The sequence below is a fragment of the Sylvia atricapilla genome, chromosome 6 (genome assembly GCF_009819655.1).
Source record: "Sylvia atricapilla isolate bSylAtr1 chromosome 6, bSylAtr1.pri, whole genome shotgun sequence".
In the NCBI taxonomy this organism is placed as follows: domain Eukaryota; kingdom Metazoa; phylum Chordata; class Aves; order Passeriformes; family Sylviidae; genus Sylvia; species Sylvia atricapilla.
Window position 1 is genome coordinate 17,279,484 of NC_089145.1, and position 18,363 is coordinate 17,297,846.

Genomic DNA, 18,363 nt, shown 5'->3' on the forward strand with positions numbered 1-18,363 from the left:
TAATGAAATGTATCAACTCTAAACATAAAAGCTGTGGAATAGACGAGGACTCACCACATGACCCTTACAGGCTGTACCACTGCATGGCATCCTGCTGAGGCCAGAAAAAAGCTCCACACACAGTCTGTGATTTAAAATGTTATTTATCTGCATTGAAACTGCTTCATAAAGACATGTGAAAGAGATTCACATGTCCACCTCTGAACTTGGCTGTTGGCATCTCCCTGCTACACAGGACATGGCAGGGACCACACAAATTCACACCATGACAAGCCACAAGTCACTTGAGTGTCACTCCAGCCTCACAGGGAAGAATAAAGCTGCCCCAGGCACACAGCAAACAGGTTTACTCCAAGCTACTGCAGCAGAACAGTGCTCCTCACATGCCTGGAATGGGTAGAGGAATGCCTTTGGATCAGGAAAGTCTCTCATACCTATTTCTAGATCAAGCAGGGAGTATAGCTGTGCATCTCAGAGCCTGATCCAATCTCCTCAAGGAGCTACACAGCAATGTCCACAGTTCTGAGGTGTCCAAGGAGTGTGCTAGGAGCTGCCCTGAGTCAGGAACCTGAGGAATCTAGAATCTGACTCCCAGGGAAATTGCATGGTCCCACTAATTATGGAAAACAAAAATCCACATTCCCTATTTTACTATACATAGCACTAGCTGATACTTTGAGATTAATACAAAAATGTAACTGTAACCAATCACAAAATCTAATAAATGAGCACTAGAAAAAGGATGTATTAAATCCCCAAAAAGTCCAGCTTGACGTGGAATGAAGTCTCTCCCTGCTGCCCCCTTAGCAGTTTGATATCAAGCATATTCCAGGAATTCCAAGTATTTTTAAAAAGCAATTCCAAGTAATTGACAGTCAAAGCCTAATTGGGAAAGCAGTCATTTCAGTATCACTGAGGAAAAGCTTTAAGTCACAAGCTCAATTTTAACTCGAATATTCTCCTTTTGTTTAATCACTTCAAACTTACGGTATGCACCAGTGGGTGCATTTTGTTATTGGAAAGCTTTTGCCATCATATGCCTTCGAAAAATTACCATAAAATCAAAAAAATGAAGTCAAACGGTTGGTAGATATGCAGATTTCAGATCCACTCAATTTCCATGCTTTTTGTGGAAAGTGGTGACTGGTTGCAGCACATGCCCAAAATTAATACCCAGAATGAGACAAAAAGGCTGAAATGGGAATGTTAACAGACAAATATTTCATCTGCTGCAGAATGTGTAGTGCCCTGGCAGGCAGCACTTGGGATGCTGATGGGAAGTTCTGAACAAGAAATGCCAGTATCATACATGACAAGAAAGGACTCTATCCCACGAGAGGCTGGAGAGCTCTTGAACATTGGAAGAGAGCAAATGCCACTCCTGTCTTCACAATGAGCAATCAGGGAACATCCAGGAGCTACGGGCTTGGAATTCTCACCTCTGTCTCTGGGAAGGGGACGGAGCAATCGATTTCAGAAACCCCTTCCAAACTCATGAAGGACAGGAAGATGACTGGGAGCAGTTAGAATGGATTAATAACGGGGAAATCAAGCTGAACTAACATGACAGTTTTCTAAAATATGGCAACCAGCTCTGTGGGTGAGGGAGGAGCAGTGGATGTTGTTTCCCTTGCCTTTATACAGCTTTTGACGCCTGTAGCTCTGCAGAGAAGGACCTTGGGGGATCTGTGGGCATTAGGTTGACCAAGAGCCAGAAATGCACTCTTGCAGGAAACAAGCCCACTGTGAGTGGTCCAACACTGCAACAGGCTGCCCAGAGAGATTGTGGAGCCTCCATCTGTTGAGATAGTCAAAACCCAACTGGACACAGCCCTGGGCAGCCTGCTCTCACTGTTCCTGCTTGAAGAGGGGCTACTTCATCTCAAGAAGTCCCTCCTAAACTAAACCATTCTGCAATTCCATACCCTAGCATGGATGCTGCACAGTCATTGAGAACATGGATGGAAAAGCCAAGTTGCCACAGCAGAGATTAGGAAATTAACATCCAGAGGAATCTGTATTTCATTAATTACATTTATTTTGGAAATGTGGGATCTTTCTGCATATAACATTCAACCGATTTCCTAGCAGGCAACAGCATCCCACACATTCTGCATCACAAGATTAAGACATTATACTTGAGGACAGAACTCCCCGATCATCACAGCTTCCAGGCAGTGTGATCTCCTACAGCACTGGAATGCATCATTCCACACACTCAAGGCAGCATTATCTGGGATTACTAAGTTGGGAAGTGGAAAAGAGATTTAAAAATACTAGAATGAAGGATAATAGCTTCATGGAGCTAGACAACAGGCAGCTCCCACTGACTTCACTTAGGGCAGGATTTTACCATACAAAAAGCAGTGACTTGTGCATTCATTCTGTGCTGACACGTGACACTGCACCGTGCAGATAAACTCCTAAAAGGCTTTAAAAGGATATGGCAAAACTGTGATACCCAGAAGCAGGTCCAGTGTCCTAGGCTCACTCATCTAATCACCTCACACTGCAGCTCTCACATGAGAATTGATCCCTCCATGAATGGAGCTGAAAGAGGGGGAGAAGCAATCCTCACTGCTCTCAGTGATAACAGTCATTATCAAAGAGCTGCCCCTGCCATCTGTACATAAATCAGTGTCAAGGCCAGCACCAGCCAGGCTTCCAGCAGAACACCCAGCCCTGGGAAGCCACACCTGGCTGCTGAATGGTCCCCTGCAGAGGTGGCAGCAGCAAGGGCTGACATTTACTTAAATACCAGTCCCACTTCATGGTATGCAGTACATTCTCCCCATTTTCTTCACAGTCCTCAAAGAAAAGAATTTTTCTCCTTTTTCCCTCCCAAGCTGACTGACCTTGAAAAAAACATGTCTTCTCTTTGTTTGCACAGACACAGCTGCTTTTGTGCCAACTACAATGCATTTCCTATTCACAGAGAAAAAGGTGGACCTGAAAGAAATCTACAGGACATCTCCTTGGGCATGCTTGTTGCACAGAGAGTCATGTTGATTCTTTTAACAGCTCTTACATATCCCTTCAACCATTTTGATTAATTCAAACCTTGTTGCAACTCCTTTGGTCCTGAATTTTTAAAAGAAAAACTAGATGTCTTGTGCGATAAATCTGACAAACATCTGGTTCTTAATCAAAATCTCACATGCTTTGTGACTTTCTGCTTTCATTATATCTCTGGATAAAGCTTTTTAGCAGTTCCTCAAATATCTTCAATGATCTTTTGCATCTTTTCCTTTTTGCTTAATTTACATAATTTACCAATTTAACATGCAATTCAGTTTGCACTTCAATATGCCCTTCAGGGTGACCTTTGAAAAGGTTTCCTAAATGCTGAGGTTATGACTTCGTCAAGAGAGGCAACCTCAGCACTGCTGAAGGAGATGACACGTATTGTTCTGCTTTCCTGTGGTTCAGAGGCAAGGTGCAGATGGCAAAAACGTCTGGGACAACAACATCACCCTTGGATTATGGCAGTAACGCGCAAAATGGAGAAAGCAAGAAAATAAAAAAACATATATTGTTGCATAATAATTCCATAAACTATCACAGACGTCAACTCATTAAGAAATTGTATCAAAGACAATTAGTAGCAGGAGCAGGGGAGCAATTTGGTTTCGACAAGAGCACCCTCTCTGAACATTCTCTTTTCTCAGGGATGCCTTCCCTGCAATTTAAAGGCATAGAAGAGGGTACACAAAATGACTGCAGTACAATAAAGTGAATTAAGATTGTACCATGGTTAAAGCAATTTTTGCACAAGCCTCACTCATTCCTAATGCCAGGACACTGCAGCAGAATTGTTTTATATTACCATCATCCAAATTATCAGAGGCATTGTACAAGTCAAGTAAGAAATGTGTGCACTCAGAAAATGTAAAATAAAGCTCTTAATCTGCTCCCTGTCAAGACATATCCCTTTACACCAAATCTACTGTATCTTCCAGCTCAGTCACCTCCTATTGTCAAGTCAATCAGGGATTTTGCTGCACATAGATTCAGGGAGCCCAACATCCCAAATGATTAAAGATTATTAGCTCATATTAAACATGATTTCAGCAAGCAGGCATCAATGACCTCAGATTGGTAATCACTATTGATTATGCTGGTTTTGTAAGTCTGGGGAATATATTTCAAAAGGGACAGTGACTGGTGTCTAGAAAGTTGCTAAACCTCCTTCTTTACGCCTGAATTTCACAGCAAGAACCCGCAAAATTATCAGTGGAAAAGACTACACCACCTTGCAGTGCAGTAATCTTACCAATGAGAAGCCTTGGACATATCAGGGAGTTTGGGTAATACAAAGACCCTGGGCATGATTTGTGGCCTTGAAGTCAACACGCTCCAGCCTCAAGAGAACCCAGAACTGGCAATGGTTTTGAAGCTGCTGATCAATACATCCCTGTCTCAACTAGCTCACTGCCTACCACTGCTGAGTTAAATTGAAGGAAGGAGTTGAAGGAACCTCAGCTGCAAATTATGCCTAATGAAGTGGTCAGCCTAGCTCATCACTCTTCAACTGCAGCTGACAAATCCAAGACAAGGACTATATGCTATTGGCCTGCTTACAGTCTGATAACACAAAAAGTCATCTTCCCCTCTCTTTCTCTAATATGTAAAAAATGTTAAGCATTTAGTTTACTGTCATTTTCTAATGTTGCCTGATACACATTGTGACACATCAAAAATGTTCATAGAATGAATAAAAAATGTGCTGTCTGCTTCAATATACTACCTCAGTCATCCCTCAGCATTTTATGCTGCCTATATTTAAATGCCTAAAGCTGCCTTAATTATTTATTTTATCACCTTTCTAAACCATTATTTTCTCCTTCTGCTATTCTTCCCTTTGTCAAATAAAATTGTACAAAACCAGTGGCAGCAGTCAGAAGAGATGCAAGCTGGGGTCAGTCACCAGCTAAAGCTGATGTTGGTGAGGTGTGTGTAACCCAGTGCTGCTCACCTCACCTCTGTCAGTACTCAACGCTGGCGTTCCAGATCCACACAGAAGCTGAAATGGCTTCTTATGTGACACACCTGAGTCACAACTGAGTAAATCCTGTCTTGTGGAGCAGTGAGGTCCCGTTCCGCTCATTCAGACATGAGAGCACTACACATTCCACAGGATACACTGCACCCTCAGGATTTGGCCTTTAACATCACTCCTCCCAGGCAGCAAAAGAGAGCCAAACTACTCACCTCCTGTAACGCCCTTTCAGGGATGGATGAAAAGCACACAGATGTGCAGAGTATTTAAAACCCACCACTACTGTATGCCAGAGTCTTCCTTGGGAGAGGCTGGCTGAAGACCTGCACCACCTATATTTTGTCTACTCTGAAACCTGAAACTTGAGGTGTGGGAAACAGATCATCGTAAAAGTGCTCCACAGCAACGACATAATTTGACATGTTCCTGAGATCATGAGTTAACCTGTAATTAGAGACTGGAAACTGGCAATAAGGAGGCCAAATTACATCTCTTCCTGCTGTAGACTGATACATTACCAAATATTTATCAGGAAACCCTTAGATGGACTTAGTGATGTCAGGAAATAAGACAGATCTGGCTGGCTTTAAGCCAGGCACAGTGGCAGCACCAGCTGTGTCCAATGATTCATCCACACAGATAGGGGAATTAATACCCCACTTAGCCAGGGTGGAGGCTAGAACTGGATTTCTCCTGAGAAAAAAACACTATTCCTGTGCAGTGGGACACCATGGAGAATACTGAACTTACTGCAACACGAGCAAAAATCCATACTGCCGAGGATGAGAGACCCACCTTCATGTCCATTTCTGAACTCAGCCCAAGTAGGAAGGCAGGAGGCATAAAGAGCTGGCAGGCTGCTGCATTATCTGATCTTTACAAAGGGTATTTGTGTTAGGCACGGAGCTTATTATAGGAGAGTTTGATTTTCCTTTCCCTGCACCCATTCCCCTGCTAACATTTTATTCAAGGAATCAATTAGGCCTTGATCAACCATTGATCGAGAGTTCCCAGTGGGGAGCCCTAATGCATTTTATCTGCAGCTATTGTTCCTAAATACACTTTTTTCTGAGCATGCACTTAATTCTTTTCATCAATACTGTGCTATCCTTCAACAAGCCTGTTAATAACATTTTGGAAACGCACTTTCAGTGAAATCCTACTTAGACAAATGAATTAGTGAAACTACCGGGATTTCCTTTGGTGCGTTTGGTTTTTTCAGTTGCACAGGCAAATAGATTCCATGGCCCTCATCTCCTCCTGTCTAAAAAAGGTTAAAGTGATGCGCTGGAGTTCAAGATACTAAATGGAGAGCTGTGAACAAATGGGAAAAAGCTAACCAATAATGCTTTAAAGCAAACATTCATTATTTTTCACTAAATTCCTTACGGAATGAAAGATGTGATGCCTCTTCACACACTCCAGAGTTCTTCGCTGTCATTAGCATTTTCCTAGCAATATTTCTTTTAAAGACCCATAAGCTGCAGATCAACTTTAACAAGACTTGAGCATACGATTAAATCAGTCACATGGGTTCAAGCATGCACTTAGGTTATGTGCTGATCAGGGAGAGATTTAAACCTATGCCTGGCTGCTTTGCTGAAAAGAAGCCAAAGTAAATTGGCTATAATTAAATTCTTTTGATGAAATTTCTGCAACTCCCCATTGTGGGATACCAGTACTGAAATGCTAATAAACTAGTTAAAATTAAGCTTATTACCAAGTAAAATAAACCACAGAGACACTTCTGTCTTTTCCTAGTTTATACCCCCATTTATATAACATTATTTTGCATTAGAGAAATAAAATACTTGACCAGAGTTAAACCATGTGACTCAGAGCAGTAATTGCAGTGCATCCCCATCCAGGAGGCAATCTATAGATTCCTCCACATCTGCCTGCACTGCTACTCCTGTTGATCCCGAGAAACAGCTTTTAGCTACATCAGCACTCACTGCAAAACCCAAATTCCACAACACTGCCAGAAAGCAGCTACATGTCAGGAACTGCTTTGTTGGTGGCCTTGGTGATTTTAACAGTCTCTTACACACAAACCAAATTGAACTTTACCCGGAAAATAAAGCATTAACACACAGGCTGCTCAGAAACCACTGCATACATATGCCAGGCCTTGCACATCCTCACAGAAATACCAGAGAGAGCTCAAACTGCCCTTGTCCTCCAGTCAGCCTGCTCTGCATGCAGGCAAGTGCACACACTACCCACACAGACTGTGCTCTGAAATTATCCCAGCCCCGCACAGCAGCAGGAACAGCCCTGTAGGCTGTGGCAAAGGAGGATACAGGCACCCAGTAATTCTACCACCACTTTAAGAATTCCAACAGTAAGAAGGGGATGGTGTAGGCAAAGTCAAATACTGATGGAGAAACATTTCTAGAAAAGGGCCACCTGACTGAACAGTGGTGTGGTGACCACTCTGCCAGTTCTGCAGGATTTTCCACAGCCTGTTGTTTTCCCATAACTTAAGACCATCTCTAAACTGCACACAGTTTGGGTGATCCTGTCCCTTCACTTTAGGCTCCATTTCTCCACTTTAAGCAATGTTAACATGCCCTGAGAGTGTGTTTTGGACAGCCCTGTGGGCTGTGCTGACTGGGAACATGAGGCACTTCATTACCTGAGGAGACATCTCTGCTGCACTGTCAAAGACAAACATGAAAACTTTTAAGCTCTCTTGACAGAAACTCAATGAGAACAAGTTTCTGCAGTAGCCTTGAACTAAACTTTCTATATGAATAACTCCATCATTTTTTTGTGAATCCCTCCCTCCCACCAGTGAGCAGCTCAGCAGGATCAGATCATTTCTGTGAGCAACTGCACATGAGTGCAGCAGGTGGAAGAGATTCTGTTTTTCCATTTTTTAAAGCCAAATGTGTAAGAGGTTGTGAGGACTGAACTGCATTTGAAATCATATCCACTAAATTCCAACCTGCTGTCTTTGTACGGGACAAGGCAAAATATCAATCAGAAATTAAAACAATTCTCAATTTCTTTTCAGAAACAAAGCAAGAACTGCATCAGTCTACAGAATATATTTTTTATATGATAGCAGCAAAAACTGTATTGAAGCAGCATGGAAAACAAGAACATTTTCACACATTTCATGAAAAACAGAAGTAGCCATTATTTTTCAATCCTCTGTGGGCTATTCTGTGGGCCATTTTCAACACAGCCAAGCAGGCATGGAATTTAGGCTGTAATTTTCACAGGGACCCAAGCGAGTTAATGGCCTAATCTTTATTGAAAATTCTCATCTTAACTTCAAGTTGCCAATAGCAGTAACTGCTCCTATAATCCAATATCATAGTCAGTGATTCTTCAATGCTTTTGTTCTTTCCTGGCTTATGTTACTTATGTTGCATGTTATGTTTGACATTTAAAAATAGGAAAAACAAAACAAAAACCCAACAACTTAAGCCTCTTCCCCACCAAGCACAACACAAAAAGCCAGCCCCACATAATGGTGGTTGTTACATTCTTTCATTTGTAGGCATTACATACCTCTGACTGCAAATCATATAAAATGCAGACCATCTACTGAAAAAAAAAAATCACCTATTACAGCTGCAAAAAAGTAAATATGGACTTTTCTTTTTCTATGCTTCCAGAAGAATCATCACAGTAAAAATAAATACAGATGCTAAAACCAGGAGGATTATACAAGTTAGAACTGGTACAAGACTATGCATTTTATTAGCATAATTTACATTCTAGCAGGACCCAATCTGGTGTTGAGAAATATGAGTATCCAACCTTTGACAGGATAGGGCTCTGCTGCTTTCTTCTTATCACAATAAAATTAAGGTTAACCCTCTCCGTACTCTGTGGATCTGTTATAAATACACAGACAGCCTCATATTGAAATGTCAAACGTATAAAAATGCCAAATGCTGATCTGTATTGATGGAAACAAATACTAAAGAGAACATTCTGCCTACAGATAGGCAGCCATACACATAACCATCCACATGACTCCAGAAACGTCACTGGAGTTTGGACTGCTTCAAATGGGGGCATACATGTAGCCTGAAAAAATACTGCACTCAGAGCAGTAACAACCTGCCTTAGTCCCCATAATCACACCAACTCCTTTCAATACCCAGTCTCTTAGGCTGGTACTTCTGACCTCAAAAAAATTAAAAGCCACACTTTAGGAACTCTTATATGAATGTGTGCAAACGCCAGCTGGAGTTTCCAGGTCCCTCAGGGGCTCTCACTGAGCTGAAGACAGCCCTATGAACCAGTCCTTCTGCTGCTTTGACAACAGCCGGGACAAAATAAAAGGGTTACAGGTTTTTCCTGACAACCATCCTACAGGAATGCATTCCATCACAGTCCATATTCACTTCTGCAGAAGTCACGAGATTCATATTTTGCAGCACAACTAGTGAGGACTGTTGGAGGGATAGTGACCAGGGTGTGAGCTCCGGCCCTGCCAAGGAGATCTACAGTGCAGTTCCTTGTGTTCAGACACAAGGCACTTTTCCTTCCTACACTGAACTCCCGAGCTATCTCCAAGCCCCCCTCTCTTCAAAACATCACACTGGACAGCCAGCCCAGAGAAAGAGTTTTGAACTTCAGGGCAGCATTTACCTCATGAGATCAAGATGAACCTTTATCCATCAAGAAAAGAAAAGATGACATCCTAGGGCATAAGATCAAGTTTAAAAGCTTAAAAGCTCAGAGAAGACCAAGTCACTAGAAGGAGAGGCAGAGGCAGTTTTTGGGCTTCTCCCAGGCTGATGAATGAGAACAGGTCAGTTGAGGCTGCTGCGAGTCCTACTTCACCTCCACAGCTGCACACCCTTTCACAGCAAGTGAACCAAAGCCCTGTGCCAAAACCCTGTCTGTGAATGGCTGTAAAGAACTTTTGCCATGACTTTTTTAGTCACTAACACAGCACTAAAGCAAGAGTGCCAGCAATGGATACAGAGAGGCTGCTTCAGTGCCCGGGAGCCCAGGCAATGTGTCCACACACACAGGGATGCACACCCACCCCACAGTTGGCATTGCTCAAAGTGATAATCTGCAGAGTCCTTTTCTCCTGCACACAAAATTCACCTTACCTTCTGATTTTCCAAGGATCTACATTAACTGATTTACTTGTCTGGGTTTGCTACTTCCCTGGACATGTGGCAGTATTGTCTTCCACATCAGGAAAGCCAGCACACAAACTCTCAACATGCTGCATGAAAATATCAGTTTTAGGCTGCTGTTGGTTTATTTATTCTCTAGTAGGCAGGACTGCAAGTGTAACACAAACTATTGATTTCCTCAGTATAAGATTTAAAGTCATACAGGAACATTAAAAGTCTCAAATTTGATCATCTGCAATACCCAGACTACAGCAATTTGTTAACTCAGTAAAACTGCACTTGAGCTGGAGCCCATATTTTAGACTCTGTTTTGATCTTACAGACAACTGGAAGGTACTACCTCTTGCAGTATGTGAGTCAGAGGAAAGTTAATTTCCTGATCTCTTTATTAAGAATCAATAAAAACCACTGCAAACCAACAGGCTGGAGGAGGGAGGGAATCCTTCCTGATACCTTTTCACTGTTTTTGCCTCTGAAGAGTGAGGACAACCTTTCTCTGTGACACACCTGTCAACCCGACAGCACTGACTGCTTTATGAATAAAAATACTTCACTGGTTCTTTTTCTTTCCTCCATACCCACAAATTTACTGATCTATCAGCCTCAACATCAGCCAACAACAGGAGTTCTACCAGATGATGTCTTGCAACATAAGAAACATTTATTTTATTAACCTAATTCAAAACATTTTCATGTATTTCTTCTGTGATCAGGATAGGTCTTTATTTTAGGTCTGCCATTATTTTAGAAACTACGATAATTACTCTTTGTAAGATTTCCAAAGCAGAGGATCTCTTTCCTTTCCCAAACGGAATCTAGGCTGCCTCCATAATCCATTTTCACGACAGCTCTCTTTCACCTTTCTCACACTTCCAATAATTTCTGTAACCAAAACTCAACTTTATATTCACAGTAAGGCAAATCTGTTTATACAATGAGATGATAATATTTTCTAACTGATCTTCTTTCTAAATATAACCAAGTGTTGTGTTTGGGTTTTGGAGGCTCATTGCATATTAAGTAGATGCCTTTACTCCTGTATGATGTGTAGGTATTTCTAGGAAGAACTGACGAGTAATTCAGAAGCCAATAATGCATTCAAATAATTTTAAATTGTCCCTTCTACTGTAATTATCTGGCAAGTTAATTCCATGTTCCAGCTACAGAATGCTACAGAATTGAGCTCTGTAAAGCCCTCCAGAAGTGCACCTGATAATCACTCACTCATATGACTAATATATAATCACTTCTATCACTAATATACTACTAATTATATCAATAATTTATTTATTAATGAACACAGTGGCTTGGGTTTGTGGGGGTTTTTGCCTTTCCATTCCTAAAGGAAGTGTTTAGGATATGTACCACTCATGCATCTGATGAATGTAAATTCATGGTGAAATTTTGCCACCTTCCCTGTGATTATCAAGTTCCCTCAGTCTTCAACTGTAAGGGGCTTTTGATTTAATAAGCAAGTGGCACACAATTATGCCATTGTTTTGGATTTATTCATGTGAGATTTTTTTAAAGGAAAGGATAAAGATAATTCAGACAGGCCATACTGCCATTAAAACTGAAGGAACAATGGTCAAACATAAGTAACACGTGAAAACACAAACAAAAGATGTGTTTATTGAACTTTTATGCATTTACCATGGCTTTCCACTAGGCTCTAAGTACACATGTGCTGCAAGGAGCAATGTGGAAAGAGAACGAATTCTATGCTTTTGCCTGTGCTGAGGACACTTCCTTTTAAACAATATCAATGTGGCTCTTAAACCATAAACACATATTTAAAAACCCTGCTCACTCTGATGGGTATCTCCTCCTACATGCTCCTAGCAAGGTTTGTTGGCTTCTTTGCTTTTTTTGCTGGGGTGTTTTGTGTTTGTTTGTGGGCTTTTTTGGGTTTTTTTGTTTCCTTTTCCTTTTTTGTTAATGACAGATGCACTTGGCAGTATCTGTGACCTTGAGTTGTACACTTGAGCAAACAAGACAGCCCAGTCCTGCCAGGCTGCTTATGCATTCTGAGAGAGCTCCTTCTGAGAGGAGTGTCTCAAGGAAGACAGAAGCATGATGTGCATACCAAGCCAAGTGCTTCATGATTTATTTATAGGGAAAAGGGGCATATAAATTTGCTGAAGGGGAAAGAAAAATGAAGAATTTGACTTACCTTGTCGGTGTAGACGAAGAACAGAATCACAACAGTGAGCTCCAACAGAAATATAATTAACAGCATGATAAAAAACTGTCAAGAGAAGAAAGGACAGAGGATAAAACAAAAGCAAAAGCCATCAACATCTATTTCAGCTTTTTCTGGATGCACAGCAAGTACATTCAGCAGATCATGCAGAATGGGGAGTGGGAGTCATACAGGCAGCAGGATACAGAGCTGCTGCAACTGAAAAAGCAGGTAACGGACTGCTCAGGAAACACCACAGTCTGGGCATAGGCATGGCTCATTTATAGCACTGGTTTCAGTAGAACAGCCTAAAACCCCACCAAGAGCAAGCCAGTGCTCTCTCTGACAGCAAATCTTGAGGAATCTTCCCATGCTAGGCTTTCTTTATTTTTTTTCCCCACTGGATATCAGTGATGATATCCATGAAATCCACAGCTTAACTTCCCCATGGCAAGAGAAGGTGACCTAGGGCACAAATCATAAAGTCATAGCTCCTTTCAAGGGTAATTGTGGGATGCAGGGGGAAGTGAAAGGTGTACCAAGTTAGCTTTATGAGCAGTTTCAGGGAGCTACACAAATCACCCATGAGTTTCAGCTGAAAGGGGCTGGTTTGTACTGAGCACATCAAAGCAAAGTTGGGCCACCTCTCTTTCTTCTCATAAACCACAGAACTGCCTAAAATCCAAGAGTCAAAAGCTCAAAGGACTGGATAAAAAACTTTTAACACAGGGATTTCAGGTAGATTCTCCAAAGCCCTCAGCTCTGATTGACTTCAGAGAGAGGGACTGCTGGCAATGCCAAACACTTCTAGGAAACCACACCCTCTATTTTGTTACTATGGGTCAACACAGCACTTGCAGTCGTTAGAGTGAGCACCATCAGAGCATTAAATGAAACTGAGTTTTGCCTAGATAGGTAAAGAAATTATTAATTTTGGAAACTTTTTAGGCTGAGGCAAAGGTCCAGCTCCCTATAACACAAAATTCATATACTTAGCAACCTGTAAGGCTGGAATTCTAATACTGAGCAACCTCAACTTAATTGGAATCCCAGCCCCAAGAGAAAAATGCAGTTACTGTCTCTTCAACCACAAGGCTGCAAACCTATGAAAGTTTAATAGCCACTAAGCCTTCATCAGAATTTCTGCTCTGCCTGGTAAGCCAAAACCACACCTTTGAACTCATGGATTTATGTGACTGAATGGAGGGCAAAAAGTCACAAAGGGGAAAATACTTTTCTTCCCTGGTACAATTACTGTGTCTACAGAAGTCACTGCATTTTTGCCCCATGAATCTTAAATTATTTATTTTCAAATTTTCATCACCAGTATTTTTACACCTGCCTGACCCTAATACTGGATCCTATTACTGCCCAGTTTTGAATCACAGACCTCATTTATGCCTGTGATCCAAGCTGATTTCCATATCATTACCGTCCAACACTGACCTTCTGTATGGCCTTGCAAACCTGTCTTGGTGCAGTGTGGTTATTTTTTACAATTTTAGCCTGCTGCACAGCATTAGCTGAAAGAGGACAAAGCACATCCCTCTTCGAAAAGATGCAGACACTTTGCTCTATTTAGCTGTAGAGTGTTTTGCTCATCCATAAAAGCATCACTTTTCCAAAATGTGCATGCAAACACCATTTTCTCCCTGTGAAATTCCCTGGCACAGACAGGATTGCATGAGACAATTCCTAGAACAAAGGAGAAAGACTGTTTGTTACCCATTAGATACCGTGATCAGCATTTCCTACCACAGGACCTCAGTTTCATCAGATTATCATTTTGCCAAACCTTAATTGTCTGTGCTGATATATTCTGCGCTTCTTTCTGTCAAAAGGATAAAAGCTTTTGGAAGAACATCAAAAATAGCACTCCAATTACTCCTAAGAATGAAGCTGGGCAAAGTGTGCTATTCTTCCCAGGTTAAATTTCTGGTGCTTTAATTTGAAATCCTCTCATACTGCAGTGTTCAGAGCGGGGACCTGACACCGTGCAGCTCCATTTCAGGAACAGAAATTTCAGCCTTTTGTCTTACCCAGCTGTGAGTGGATGTTTGTGCTAAAGTTATTAGCTTTCAAGAGACTGCATTTCACACATCGTAGAGATGAGAGGGCTCAGCAGCTAAAACCTGCAAATCGTCCCGCCTTACTCACACACAACCAGACAGCCCACAAACCATCCCACAGATCTTTTCTGCTCCTGTGGTGCCTTTCTGCAGTATCCCCAACGCCAGTAACCTCCAGCCCCACTTCACAGGCATGACCTGGAACACGGGCTATGTCCAGGAACTGCAATAAAACTTAGGGATCTGTTTTTCTTGTGCTCCCAAGAAAGCTCTTCCTCCCCTCTCTGCACACAGCAGCCTGGAGAGAGTACAGCTGAAGCCACCAGTGACGGCAGGAGAAAGGCTGTCCCAAGTAAGAACATTTTTAACAGCAGATGGTTTGGCTTAGGATAGGATCTGGCTACACGTTTTAGAAGAACTGGTCCCACAAGCAGCAGACGATCCAAGCAGGAAGCACAGGGGGCGAGGGACACTTGTGTACATGGATACCCAGGAGGAATGAGACCTTTGAGAGGATGGTGGCCTGGGGAGGGCCCCATGCTGGGGCCATGGGAAAAAAAAGAGCACGAAATAAAGAGTGGCCATAAAAGAAAAGCATCCTGCACTAATCCCCATGACTGAGTAAAATGCGCAGGAATGGGCTGGAGACTGGCAAGGGGAGAGGAAAGAGATCTGGAGGGAAGCTGAGGTGTTTTCTCAACTGCGCCATTATTCTCAATACTAGGATCAGCAATAAAAATTTCATCTTAATTGGCAACAAAGAAGTGAAATTTCACTTCTCAAGAGTATTTTCCCGTACAGCACCGACTCTGCTAAAAGCTACCAGCTTCAGACTGGAGCAGGGAGCTGCTCTGGCAGCTGTGCCATTGTGTCCACCAGCTGAAGGAGGCTGGACCTTCTGGGAGACCCTGACAGTGCTCCTGCCTTCCTCAGGTCATACGAGAGAAACAGGCATGGCACTGACATCAGGAAAGATGCTAAAATTGTGGAGCCAAGCACTCAAGATTTAGGAAATATCAGAATAAAAAAAATCCTCTCAGTGATGGTTATATATCGTGTCTAAGTCTTTCCCTACATAGACTGAGAGGAGGGTCCTCCAAGCTGGAAATTTGGTCTCATGCACGGCAAATCTTGGAATCCATACAGTGAACCAAAATTAATGTACATTGTTCAGAAAGTCAAAACCTAGGTTAGGATTATCCTTTATCTCCACAGAAAAATATTTCAGTTTTATATAAAGTATCTAATTCTGTATTTTTTTTACATTTTTACATTTGGAAACATTGACAGAGCCCACATGGCTGTATCACACGTAACTAACAACTATTAGGAATCCCCAGGTGTGCAGACAGTAGAGACCTGAGCTGTATCTTTTATTACAAACGTTAATTAAGTGAGATCAACCTCAACATGGAGGCTTCACACTCATCAGCTGGTAAAAGCTACAAGCACTTGCATGTCAGCTCCTCTGCGATCCTCTTCCTAAAGGAGAGCTGTACCTCAATCCAAAGAACACCTTGGAAAGCAGCAACCCAGGCTTCAGGCTGCAAGGCAAGGCCTGCACACTGCAGCACATCCTGTGATTCACCAGCATGAAGTGCATGCACAGACGCACGCACAACCTGCTCCTGTAGCCCACAGCACCTCCCAACAGCAGGTCATTTTCAGGTCCATCCTCAGTACCATCCCGAAGGAACGACGCCCAGTGTAGGGCCAGACCCAGCTTGGCATACACCATTCAAATTTAGAGGGAGAAACATGAACTCACTGAAGGCTCACAGCACCCAAACCCCCACCACACCTGCTGGAAACTCACAGCTGCTTTTCAATTGAGTTCTCTCACTGTGGTGATAAATACTGAGAAGAACAAAATTGAGTTTTGTTTGGTTCACTGGGGCTGTAGGCTATTGGTATAATAAAGATTTATGCATGGAGAAACAACAATCCCAAAGCAAAGCATTCATGTGAAACTCCATAAAAAAAGATTAATCTGACCTTGTACAGAGAAATGCTTTACCATACTACTTGTCAAACAGTGGGATGCAACCCAGCAGAGGTTCAGTGGAGAGGTCCCTACTGCTCAGCTTTTCATAAGCTACACCTGAAATAGCCCCATGGAAGCTTTGATGAGGAGGGAGGTAAGGCAACACCCTTCTGTCTGCCACTGCTGATTTCCGACCCCTATGAAAAATAAGGCTAGTTTCTCAGCAGCTTTATATCCTACAAAGCCTTTGACTTTCCCTTTCCATACAGGTGTATGGAAAAGGAAGTATGCAACTGCTACTAAACCTATGTCATGGATATGTACCACCCTCCTGCTGTCAGAGAGAAAAAGTCTGCTAGAAGAGAGGAGATCCCAACTTTCAACTCCATCCCCATTGGATCTGTACCAGGTTTGACTCACTACTTCCAGTCTTGTTCATTCAGGCTGCTGATACCAGCTGGAGAATCAGAACTGTACCCTGTGTGCATCACTTCAAGCACGTTTCCACTGCTGCTCACACGGGCACAGAACAAGTGAATTGTATTTCCCTCCCAAGCCACCAGGATTCTCTGGTTTCTCAGATGCTACAGACACTTGCCTCTCTGCATGATGACTGTTATTACCCACTAATACACAGGACTGGCTCATCTGCTTCCCCACTGCCTCTCCCTCCCGAATCTTCTCAATAGCGGGGTCATACTGCCCACATTGCCCATCTCTCCATGTCAGGAGTAGCTGATCTCCTCTCAGTTTCCCAAAGACAAAAGTGACCCAATACATTGAAAACCAAGGTGTGATTTTCTTGTTAGCCTCCTAACGTTTTGCTGTGAGACTAAATGTGATGTAACTGATGGCAAACTCCAGACTGCTTGTTTGCACTGCTTGCTGAAGTAATGGTTTTAGTTTGTTGGGGGCTGTCTCAGAAGGAGACAGTAGGATCTCAGTGTGCCAGACCTGTTTCTCAACTTAGTTCATGATAGGAAACAGAAGCTTCTTGCAAAGATTTATTCAAATTCTCTTCAACAAACATGAAAATAGTAGGAAGACCCCAGAACCAGCTGTTTCTTTTGAACAGTGATACATTCCAAAACAATTTTAAAGTTCATGGCCTAGCAAATATATTGCTTACACCAAACTGCATACAAATTAGTATAACCTTCCTGAGAAACTGAACAAAAAACTTCAACAGACAGCCTGTGCTGTTTTCCATCACATTTAAACAGCCTGCAAGGTGGACAGTTGGCTTCCTTTCTGACAGACACTATGAAGTACAACACATGAACAGGGAAGCTGCTCCTGGAAAATGCTCCAGCAAGGTAACTGCCCTCCACCTGCACCAGCTCCCAGGATGAAGAGAAAAAAACCAGAAAAGTTACAGCCAGTCCTTCTTCTGTAACATTAACTGCAAGTTTGGTACAGTGATGATACAAATGATACAAGCATTCTGCCTTTTAGCGAGGCTGGATTAACAAATCCTCACTGATCATCTTTAATTTCAGTATCACATTTCACTTCCCAATGAATACACACCCCAGTAGAAGAAATTACAGACAATTCTTTGGGGTAAGCCAGTTGGTTTTCACAGCCTGGAAGGGTATTCCTTTGTCTGCCTGGTCCTACTGTGTACATATATAAACTTTGCTGCTCGAGAATGAACCAGCTCTGGCTGCTAGAAGACAGAGTCTTTTAGAATCACAGAAACACAGAGGTTACCAGTGACCTCTGAGGACTGCCTGGTTCAACATCTTCCTAAAAAAAAAGCACAGTCAGCTACATGAAGCTGTACAGAGCTGTGCCCATCTCAGCAGCATCTCCAAAGATGAAGATGGACAATCACCCACAGCCTCATTGGATACCTTTTTGCAATACTTGGCTATTTTCATGGTAAGAAAAATAACAAAAATATTCCGCATCTCTAATTGGCATTTCCTTTGGTTTTAACCTGTGCCTGTTATCTCTTGTACATCCCTGTGAATCCTTCCAAAAGCTCTGTCTCCCTTATATTGTACTAC

At 42.4% G+C, this 18,363-nt stretch overlaps 1 protein-coding gene across 2 annotated transcripts in view; it reads right to left on the reverse strand.

The window, feature by feature from the left end:
- The window catches only part of TSPAN4 (tetraspanin 4), a 346,925-nt gene that overhangs the window by 37,161 nt on the left and 291,401 nt on the right, over positions 1–18,363 (reverse strand). For both annotated transcript variants that reach the window (XM_066320977.1, XM_066320976.1), the window contains one exon: positions 12,290–12,364. In XM_066320977.1, the coding sequence (XP_066177074.1) occupies positions 12,290–12,364 (75 nt within the window). The remainder of the gene's footprint in view (positions 1–12,289; positions 12,365–18,363) is intronic.